Here is an 11013-nt window from a genome sequence, read left to right on the forward strand (position 1 = left end):
CGGGGCTCTAACTGCAGTGGGCCCATAAGGGGTGGTAGTGCTTTGCCAGAGGAGGGAGAGTGTGTGTGTGTGTGTGTGTGTAGGGGGGGTTAGCCCTGCAGTGTGTGTGTGTGTGTGTGTGTGTGTGTGTGTACAGGGGGTAGCCATGCAGTGTGTGTGTGTGTGTGTGTGTGTGTGTGTGTGTGTGTGTGTTGGGGGGGTAACCCTGCAGTGTGTGTGTGTGTGTGTGTCGGGGGGTAGCTCTGCAGTGTGTGTGTGTGTGTGTATGTAGGGGGGATAGCCCTGCAGAGGTCCAGACTCTTTCAATCCCTCCCTTGACAGGTGTGTGTTTGTGGGTGTCTCTCTTGTTCATGCCACTTGTGCACCAGTGCCTGTGGCTACAGTCGATAAGGAGCCGCTAGTGTCCTCTTGTATCCCCTCTGGCCTGGTGACAGCCTGGCTCTGGCTGCCATCCAAGGCTCTGCACGGAGGACAGTGGATGTGCAGCTAGAGGACTTGGCTAAGGTTCTTCCCTGGTTTCCTTTGGTAGCTGTCAGACAATTGTGGCGCAGGAGCCTGCCGGGTTTAGGAAGGAATAAGGACTATTTCTCCTTCTTTCCCCTTCCTTGGTCTCCCTCCCGCTCTCTCAGTTGCTCCCTCCCTCGCTCCCTCCCTCTCTGGTGTGAAGGTTGTGTGTGTGTGTTGTTTTTTTCAGAAAGCTCAGTGTCTCCGAGAAAGGGGGAGAGAGACAGAGCTGCGCTGGCTGCCTCCAGGATCCTCTCCCAGCCTCAAGCAGCTGAGATGGGAACAGCCCTCGCTGTTTCCAGGGCAGCCTTTCGACTGACACTACAAAGATACAAAATTCACTCCTGAAGGACGAGGAGCAGAGGGGGGTCTGCAGCTCCCGCCTCCTTGCACCCAGGCTCTCGCTAGGAATTTCAGGGGTAGCCCTGATGCCAGGCTGACACTCCCCATACTGTTGTTTTTATCTTTAGTATTTTCCTCTTCTCCTTTTTTTCCTTCCCCTGCCCCCCACCCCACCCTAAGCCCTTGGCTCAGCCAGTGGCTCGTTCTAGTTGTGGGGTTTGCTGGGGGGGGGGCTGTTTAATGAGGAGGGGGTGACTCGTCTTTTCCCGCAGGCTGACGGAGTGATACAGCTTGTGTCCTAGCATCTGGCTGGGAATTTTTGAACACCCTCCTTGCTGCGTCTCCGGAGGAGAGGGGCTTTTCTCCCCCAAGGAGGCGGGCAAGGCGCTAACCAGCCTCCATCCCCATTGACGAGGCGACCGCGATGGCAAGCGGGAGTGGCGCACGGATGGAACGAGGTTACGTCTTCGGATTCTGTTGCCTGGTTCTGTTGGACCCAGGGCGGGTTTGGACCAGGGCTCCCAGCACCCAGGATCCTGAGCTGGAGGGGCAGGTGGAGAGTCATGGTAACACCAGCTGGGCTCCCACCTTGGAGGACACAGTGGTGGCCCCCACTGAGGCTGTGCCAGGTGGCGACCGGTGCCGTGGTTACTACGATGTCATGGGGCAATGGGACCCTCCATTCAATTGCAACTCAGGGATCTACCGGTACTGCTGTGGGACCTGCGGTTACCGCTTCTGCTGCCAGTTCAACCATGGGCGGCTGGACCAAAGTGGATGCTCCAATTACGACACCCCAAACTGGGTCAACACAGGCCAGCCGCCGGCCCGGGTGGATGAGACTCCCGAGGATCCTACCCGAGACAAGACCAACATGATTGTATATATCATCTGTGGCGTGGTGGCCATCATGGTGCTGGTGGGCATCTTCACCAAGCTGGGCCTGGAGAAATCACGGAGCCGCCCAACGGAGATGACCATGTCCAGGTAAAAGGGACCTCATTCCTTCCCTTCCTCTCTGTCTCTGTCCCAGCTCCCTCTGTCTCCCTCCACAGCGGATAGATGATACTTCCAGACTTCCTTCTTGGCTGCCTTTTCATCTTCCCTTCCAGAGGGCAAGACCCAGTCCAACCCCAGATCCCCACAGTGACCTGCCACCCCTCAAACCCTCCTTGATTTTGGCTCTGGACCCTGAGAAGAGAATTTACAGGGGAGCCAGGTGTCTGAAACACCGAGGAGGGAGAGGAATGAGTGGAGGGGGTAGAAATCGGAGCTGTCGGGTGAAGCTGAGCAATGGGAAATTTAGGCTGGAGATCAGAAACCCTCTCCTACCAGTAAGGCCTGCTGGGCTATGGAATAGTCCCCCAAAGGGGGTGGGGGGTTGGAAGCGCCATCACTTGGGTCATTTAACAATGGACTGGTCAGATCCTGGGAACAGTCCTCAGGGGATGGACAAGGCGTGTCCTACTCTAACCGGTCTTCTCCAGCCCTGATTTCTGTGATTCTGAGTGTAAGGCTTTTTCCAGCTGTTTGGGGGCATTTCAGAGTTCGATTCTATACAGGACGATTACTTACAATGAATGTCTTCGCTTTCCTGCAGCATCCTGCTTTGGGAGAGAGCTCGCTGAGGAGTTTCATTAGTTTCTGTCCTGTCAAAGGGTGTGTGTGTGTGTGTGTGCATGTGTGTGCATGCGTGTGTGTGTGTGTGTTTACTATATGACCCTCACCCCTCCTTGCCAGCAGTGAGAGAGTAACAGGGATGGGGAGAGTTACAGGATCCCACCCCCCGCACCTGCTTTCTCCCTCTTTCCTTCTCTCTCACTCTCTCATCATCTCTGTATTACTGTCTGTCCCTCCCTGTGTGCCGCCTGCTCTCTCTTTTCTTCTTTGGCGCGCGCTCTCTTAATATGTCAGTTCTTGACTTCAAATAAATGTTCTTCTTGTTGTGTTCCCAAAAGCCAGCTAAGGAATTGCTCAGGGCCCCAAGCAACTTGGGGGGGGACAATTCACTTTTTATTATGTGTTCTGGGGGGGCCCCCCCAAAATATTCCGCTTAGGGCCCCCAATGGGCTAGCACTGCCTCTGCGTGTCCCCCTGACCCGTCCCCGTTACACACACACACACACACGCTTCCTTTTTGATTAGCTCTCTGCACTCAGCCTCCCTCTTGCCCTCCAGGAACATCTCGCCCCCCCGCAGCACTCTGGGAAGGTTCAGTCCCAGCTCGGGGCAGAGGTATGTCACCCCCAGCCACACCACTCTGCCCCAGCGATGGCCCCCAGAGGCCCTACGTCCTTTCAAGCACGTTCAGCTGTTATCTGTTTTCTGTCAGGGCGGGGGGGTGGCTCAGGGGCTTGTCCATGATGAAAGGCAGCGTGTGTGTGTGTAGGCAGGTGCAGGAGGCAGGGGGAGGCAGTGGCACCTGAGATACCAGCTCCTTAAAATGCCAGGGCCTCCCCTCCCCATTGCTTCCTTGCTGTGGCAGGACTGGAGAACATGAGACCTCGCCTGACTCATGACACTAGTGGACCTGGGGCAGGACGGGGGCAGCCAGAGAGGTGCCACATGCTTCGGTGGGGAGACATATTTAAGGCGAGAGTGTATCGCCCACTGACAGACTCACTGGGGCTGCCAGAGAGTTCAGCTCACATGGCCTGGGGGAACTCGCTCAGCCTTGTGCCTGCAACCAGCTGCTCCACTGATCCCTGTTGAGTGGCAGGCGGGGAGAGAGCCGCTAACAAGCTGCAGCCAGGGAGAGCGACTCCGGAGCCAAACTCCTTAGGAAAGTCCTGACTTCCGTGCACCAGGTCTCTAGGGCTGGCTGGCATGTTGTGAGGCTACAGACTAGGGCTATGCCAAGTGCCGAGCGCTGGCCACAGGGCGCCTGACACAAAGCGGGTGTATTGTGCCATTCGGAGCAGGCCCCTGACGCCGCACTCTGAACGGTCCCGCGCTGGGGTCATGGAATTGGTGCCGTCTCTCAGGGGAAGCCTGCAAATGCTGCCTTGACCACTCGCAGGAGCCGGATCCTCCACTGGCGTCAATGTACACCATCCTGAGGGGCAGACATGCGGGCTTTAAAGGCCCCACGGCACTTTTTGCCAGAGAATGGGGGTTAAAACTAGCATCTCAGTCAAATCCACCCCAGGTAACTGCACTGCACCTCCCAAATTCCTTCTCAAATTTCAATGGAGAGGATTATCCTAATTTACCCAGCCTATGGCGTGGCTGGATCCATCTGCTGGGTGAGCATGGCCCTGGCATTCCACCCCAGAGACGGTTGCTTTCCTGGCCATGTGAGTGATCCCCAAACATTCATTCTGTACAGCACTTTGCTATGAAAAGGAAATCAGTAATGTAGCCTCTTGCTATTCATATATCTCAGCTCCAGCTTTGGTCACCAGTGTGGTGAGTTTGGTTGGGGTTTCATCCTAGGTCCTAGTAGACAAAGCTCTATGTTGTGACATTGTCTCCTAGGGGCTGTCACACAGCTGATGGGGACTGTTGCTCCAAGGGCAGCACAGGGCCCCCAACTGGAATACAATGGAGTGGTGCAAGACAGAGCTGAGGCACTGCAATAAAAATGCATCCTTTATGCCAGGATGGAAGGGCATTTGCACAGCGCTTGGCGGGGGACTAGGACTGGAGTAGGGTGCTGGGGGCAGGGTGGAGGGGCGTTGGCAGTGCTGGGGGGCTGGGAGTGGAGTAGCCGGGTGCTGGGGGTCAGGACAGGGGGGCCTTGGCAGCACTGGCGGGGCGGGGAGTGGAGGGGCGTTGGCAGTGCTGGGGGTCAGGATGGAGGGGCGTTGGCAGTGCTGGCGGGGCGGGGAGGAAAGGCAGCAGCAGCAGCACAATTGACACAGATTTGTTAGTTTTACTTTTTTGCAGCTTCTCTCTTCAGGCTGTTTTCTTTTTTTTTAGCGAGTTTTATGCTCCGCACTGCGAGGTGCTAATAAGAGCCAGTGTTGCCAGGCAGGGCGCAAGGTTCCCATGCAGAGCTGTGCCAATGCATCTCAGTGCTGCCCCCGAGCTGCCCCTCCTAAGCCAGCCATGGCTCTACGTGTAGCCCTGCCAGTGCCCGTGACTCCTCATCTCCAGCACCTCCTGTTAGCCCAGCCTTCCCCTACCCTGTCCGACAGCAACCACAACTCTGCCAGGGCATCTCCCTCCTGATAGCAGCACCGCTGCCGGTGGAACGCGAGATCCCTCGTTCCCAGAACATAGCAGTTGTGCAGAAGTAAGGAAGTTGTATGATCTAAAACAAAGGGGGAGCGGCCGATAGGGACAAGAGGGATGGGGAAAGGCGTAGACAGAAGGGAGGGGGAGAGGGCAGGGGACAAAGAGGGCGGAGCGTAGACATGAATCCATCAAGCACCTGGGTGAGTTTCTAATTGGTGAGGTGCATGTTTTAGTTTGCAGATTGTCGGCCAGGGGGTTAGATCTGGTGACGACTCCATTATATGGGGCTGTGTTAGGGGGTCTAGTAAAAAGGCAGCGCCTGAGGAAATGACTGCCCAGGACAGATAATGATCAAAATATCTACATCCCTGAAATGTCTGGGGCCTTAGCACCCACCCCTCCTTGCTTTGTTATACAATTTTGTAGCAGCTATATGCCCTGCGTTCGGTCTCCAAACAGGTAGCAACCTCTGCTCCCCCATAGCTGGCAGCCACTGAGTCAGCACTGAGAGAAGCCCCACCTCCCGCCAGTCATTGACATGAAAGCTCCGCCCCCCCAAGGGCTGACTCAGCCGAGCAGCTGGGTGTGACGGGTGTAGAGGAGAAGGCTGGGGTGGGTGGCAGGGTGATTACAGAATCCCTTGAAAGGCAGCTGCCGCTCAGGGCTGGGAGCGGGGAGGAGGAATGAGAGCGCTGAGGAGGCGATGACAGGAACAGATGAAGGCAAGATTCAGCCCCATGCTCCGAGGGGACTCACTCATCCAGGAGAGTAGCAAACAGCGGTGCCATGCACAGTGATCTCTAGTAGCCAGCTGCCTGCTGAGCTGGGGGCTGCCTGACTTTGGCAGAGGGCTAAGGAGGAAGCCAAGTGTCCATCTGGGAGCAGGCAGGACTAGGAGGCCCAACATTTTGGTGAATCCAGGTTCAATTAAGTCTCAGTCCATCTATGAGATGAAGCCTCGTCCTCTCTGTCTCTGCGTCTGCCCCCATGCTTTCCACCTCCTCCCTATTCCTCGTTTGCCTGGCAGGTCTACCGAATCGATACAAACTCCCCCAGCCTCCCTCCACTCCAACTCCTCTGCCACTAGCCTGCTCCTGGGAAGGAGCTCTCTGCATTCCTGGGGTGTGCACGCATCCGAGAGTGCGTGTGCGTGTATGCGCCCGCTCGTTTTCCTGGCTGGGACAACTGGAGGAAGAATGCTACATCCCCAGGGATGCTGCAATGACTCCTGTCATAACACATCTCTCTCAGCTCCGCTGGGGCGTACCGAGAAGGCCTGTTGCCTTTTCTGCGATGGGAGGGTTTGGTGGGGTTGGGGTGGGGTATGAAGAACGTGTGTGTGAGCAAGGGGGATGTTCTAACCCTGCCCTCTCCAAGGGCAACCAATGAGAAAAGAGGGGAGGGAAAGTACTGTCTGGTGGCCATTAGCTATAGTTCCTCTCTGGCCAGCAATGTGAGCTGTGCCTACCTACATGCTTGAACTAGGACTCAATCGGTGCCCTACCAACTTCATCAGCGAGATCCCCAGGAGCTGTCCGCTGCCAGATCCAGCTGCTGGAATCTCAGCAACGTGTGCTTTTCTCTCGCCTGGCCCTGGCCAAGCCTGGGGCTGTGTTTAGTCATATGATGTCAGGGAGGGGGGTAATTTCCCATTTCATGTGTGTGGGTAACAGAAAGAGAGAGAGACTTTCCATGAAACTGGTAGCGCTTAGCAGTGATACGCAGATACACCAGTACCCTAAAAGCTTAGCCCACTGTTGGGAATCACATCTTCCTAGTCCAATAATGAGAACCATCAGATCTTTCTTCAGGACACGTGTGGTTGGGTTCCATTTATTCTCCTGCATTTCTTGCCATCAGGGGTTAATGTGTGAGCTGTCCTCTTGGCAGATTGTGTTAACCAGAGGAAACCTGTTTTTTACTTGTAGCCTGGATTCTGTGGTACCAGAACTGAGTGTTTGGTATTTTTCCCTTCGCTAGTACAAGTCATAGCAGTCCCTGTTTAACCAAGCTGGTAATGTATTCTGCTCCCCCTCAGGGTCTAGCTCCCCATAAACATACGTTCCAATCACATGGGATGGTACTTTGAAATATGTGGGTCATCACTGAACAGATCTCTTCCCCAGAAGCTGCATATTTTTGGACACGAGCATATGGAGTGGGAAAAGGCAGGTTTTTCTTGCATGCCTTTGCACTTCTTCCATGTGACATAAGTAGGACCCCACACCAGCCCATCCTCCGTATGGAGTATGATAGCTAATCGCTGGCCACCTACCAGAGCACTTAATGGCTGTTGCTGTGCTGAGCACCATGGTCTTTCTGAACTTCACAGCAAAAGCAGGTGTAGAACTCGCATCCTCTGGCTTCTACCACGTGAGCTAAAAGAATCTCTCTGTTAGCAGCATAGGCTCTATGACACACACTTGAGGAGTTCTGATGCCTTCCAGCAGAGGGCAGTAGCACGGGTACGCTCTAGCCAGTTTATTATGAAATATGTTGTCTATGGTCCTGATAGTTTCCTTTGACACAAAATGTCCTGGAAAGGGGAGAGCTGCATTTATACTGTGCTAATAGCAGGGAGTAGATGTTAGGCGCCGGCGTTCTCCCCTGAAATGCACTGGAGACTTATGTGCAGAGGCAGGAGTGGGGCATGCCTCACAACATATGCAAGCGCACAGAAGCAGTAATGCAATTGTGACAAATCCAGACGGCCTGGTGATGCAGGCCAGCAACCCCAGCAGCAAGAAATGGCAAAGCTGGTAACCTGTCCCCGGACAGATGGCCTCTAACAAGACCACACCAGAGGGAGAAGATAACAGCGGATGCATAAGCTGCCTGGGCCAGGAGAGAATGCATGAAGTGTTTGTGCAGAGGTAGCACAGGGTCTGCGCTGGTTTCAGAAATCCCTTCATGTAGAGGGAGCAATGGCCTCAGTGTCAAAATGTGTCAGAGTCCTGACTCTGGTACAATGGGGTCTGCGCTGCACGAGGAAAGCAGACGACAGCCCATGGGTCTGAAGAGATCATAGAATCCTAGAATATGGGTTGGAAGGGACCTCAGGAGGTCATCTAGTCCAGATTCTAGAAGACACAGCGTCACTGACTGCGACAACGATCACATGGCTCATGCTTGGCAGAGGTTGTGGGTAGCCTCTTCTGGAGAGGCTGTTGGCCACAACCACTGTAAAAACAGGCAGCATGCGATTGGCTATACACTCAGCATATCTGTGCACCTCGTTATCTCCTGGCCCCCTCACCACAGCCCCTGCAGGCTATTGGTGGAAGCTCCCCATGGCTCCCTCTTTAACCCCCTCTTTAACTGGTTTTGTTTTACACTGGTGTTGCTTCAGTGGAGTGCCATGTGATTGACACTCAGGTGAGAGGAGAATCAGGCTCCTGGGTGAAGAGCTGCAGCAGAAGTCTTTAAATCCCACATGTTGAAGAGCAGGCAGGCTACCTGATGGCCTTGTCTCAATTTGCATGCAGCAGGCCCAGGTTATAGTGGGCTGGGTCCATGCTCGTGCTCGTCACAAACACACAGGGTGACAGAATATCACTGCCTTCTTTATGTAGCTGGTGCAAAGGGTGGCTGGTAGCACCTTGTACCCTTTACGGTATGTACTGGTTGTGTACCATGACAGTCAGTCAGGCTCACTTCATATTGACGCAATGGTTCCTGGAGCACTTCCAGGGTGGTCTCTGTCACAATAGCAGAAAATTCCACCCGTCAGTAAGTGAATTGTGGCCTAGTCCTGCTGTCATAAGCTTCTAGAAGCTTTTTTGATCAACTGACGTTATAAAAGTCAGCCCTGCTCAGCGCTCTGTGGGGCTGCTTTACTTCTGTCTGGGGCGGGTGTTTCTTTGGGGTGGATTCAACTGTGATTGCACTTGTGGCTGAAAGCATGGTCAGAGGGGGGACAAAGCCCCAGGAGGCAGAACCAAACTGCAGCGAGATCTGGGGAGATTGACGCAGGGCAGGGGAGGTTGCAGGCTATGAGGAAAGGACTGGTCCTAGGATATGTAAAGTCCTAGATCTGGGGGGAGAGAACAAACTGACAGAGAAGTACAGAGCGGGGGAAGATGTATTATTTCCTTATTTGCATTATGATAGTGCCCAGGGACCCCAGTCAGGATCAGGATGTGCTTGGTGCTGTACAGAAACAGAGGGACCGATTGTGCTGCCTTTATTTGCGCTTGTACCTTCCTGCACCGTGATGGTCCCCTGAAGCCAATGGAGCAAGGTACTCTCTGGTGTGAGGAAGGGCATCACACCTGCCCCAGAAGTAAATACAGCCCTTGCTCCTAACAGCTTCCAATCGACATCCCCAAGCCTGCCACCTTGCCTCATGTGGGCTAAGACCCTGTTCTGCTAGGAGCACTATTAGCAGCAGTGGTGCCACTTGCTGAGAGTAAGGACAGCAGCATCGTAGCCTCCCACAAGCGCAGAAACCTAAGCAGCAGCTGCCCCATCACATTAAAGGCAGTTCCTTTTAATCTTACCTCCTTAAATCTGTCCTAATGTAACCAAGCAGTAGAATAGAAGGGTGGAAGCTGCAGGGAAGGGGGCCTGAATGGCTATTGGAGGATATGCATGACGAGATTGGAGTGGTCACACCACAGACTAAAGTACTGTATTAGAAGCTCCTGTCCCTTTTGCATGCACCAGGCTGATGCTACTGTGAACTCCACTGACCTCAATGGAAGAGTTTACTCCTGGGGGAATTCTGTGCCACTGCACATGTGCAGAATTTATGTCCCCTGCAGATTTCTTTGCTTCCCTACAGAAAAATGACTTTCTGACAAGGAAACAAAGGGAAGCCACAAGAGCTGTCATGCGACCCTCCCCAACAGTATGTTTTGGAGGCCCAGGGGAGCTAGAAGAGAGGTAAATCACTGTGGGTCGGGGGCAGGACTGGGGAAGACCCAGCTGGTGGCTCCTACCCTGCGCCGGGCTCATCTGCTAGTCCCAGCTGGGCTGGGGAGGACGGGACTTCCTCTTCCTTGCACAGCATTCCGGGGCCAGGTCAGACCCACCCCCAGATTTCTCCCCCAGCTGAAGGAAACTCTGCAAACTCCCCCCACACCCACACCCATTGCTCCTCAGCTGCAGAGGTAGGGATCCCTGTACAGGGAGCTGCTCCCCCGTCCACCCAACCCCTGTGCATCCAGACCCCCTCATACCCAGACCTTCCTGCCGAGCCTCACCCCCCCTGCACTCAGAACCCCCGCCCATGAGCCACACTCCCTCTGCACCTGGACCACCCCGATGAGCCACCCACATCCAGATCCCCACCCTAATGAGCCCTAACCAGCTGCACCTGGACCCTCTGCTGAGCTCTATCTCCCCCACACCCAGAACCCCTTTGCTGAGCCCCAACCATCTTCACCTGGACACCCCTGCAGTCCCATTACCGTTGCACCCAGCAAGCCCCTATGCATCCAGATCCCCCCCACGCAGGATCCCCCACTGAGCCACCTGCACCCAGATTGCCCCACACAGAACCCTCTCAACCCACACCTGGATCCCCCCATACTTAGCCCCTCCACACTTGGATCCTGCCTAGCTGAGCCTGCCTGCCCACAACTGGTGCATCTCGCACAGAGGGGCAGGGCCCTGGGGTGTTTCTGGGGCAGGCCCGGTCCTTGCGCTATGTCAGGGTTGGGTGCAGCCTCACTGCTGAGTCCGTGTCCTGCCTGGGAGGGGGAGAACGAGGGCAGGGGAAGTGAGGTGGAGCTGCACAGTGATCTCCCACCTCTGTGCACCAAGTGGCCTGTGCTCCCCAATGCCATGCTGGAGCCTCCACATTTATTTGACTCTTTTAAAATATAGTTCACAGAATTTTTAATTTTTTGGCACAGAATGCCCTCAGGAGTAGGACAGGTTTCAGAGTAGCAGCCGTGTTAGTCTGTATCCGCAAAAAGAAGAACAGGAGTACTTGTGGCACCTTAGAGACTAACAAATTTATTAGAGCATAAGCTTTCGTGGACT

The 11013-nt window shown here is 54.7% G+C and overlaps 1 protein-coding gene across 1 annotated transcript in view; it reads left to right on the forward strand.

The window, feature by feature from the left end:
* Window positions 1–712: 712 nt before the first annotated feature.
* Window positions 713–11013, forward strand: part of SHISA8 (shisa family member 8) — a 27935-nt gene continuing 17634 nt past the window's right edge. The window contains exon 1 of the mRNA XM_034757552.1: window positions 713–1833. Within this exon, the coding sequence (XP_034613443.1) occupies window positions 1271–1833 (563 nt within the window). The 5' untranslated portion in view covers window positions 713–1270. The remainder of the gene's footprint in view (window positions 1834–11013) is intronic.

This window comes from Trachemys scripta, chromosome 1 (genome assembly GCF_013100865.1).
Source record: "Trachemys scripta elegans isolate TJP31775 chromosome 1, CAS_Tse_1.0, whole genome shotgun sequence".
NCBI lineage: Eukaryota > Metazoa > Chordata > Testudines > Emydidae > Trachemys > Trachemys scripta.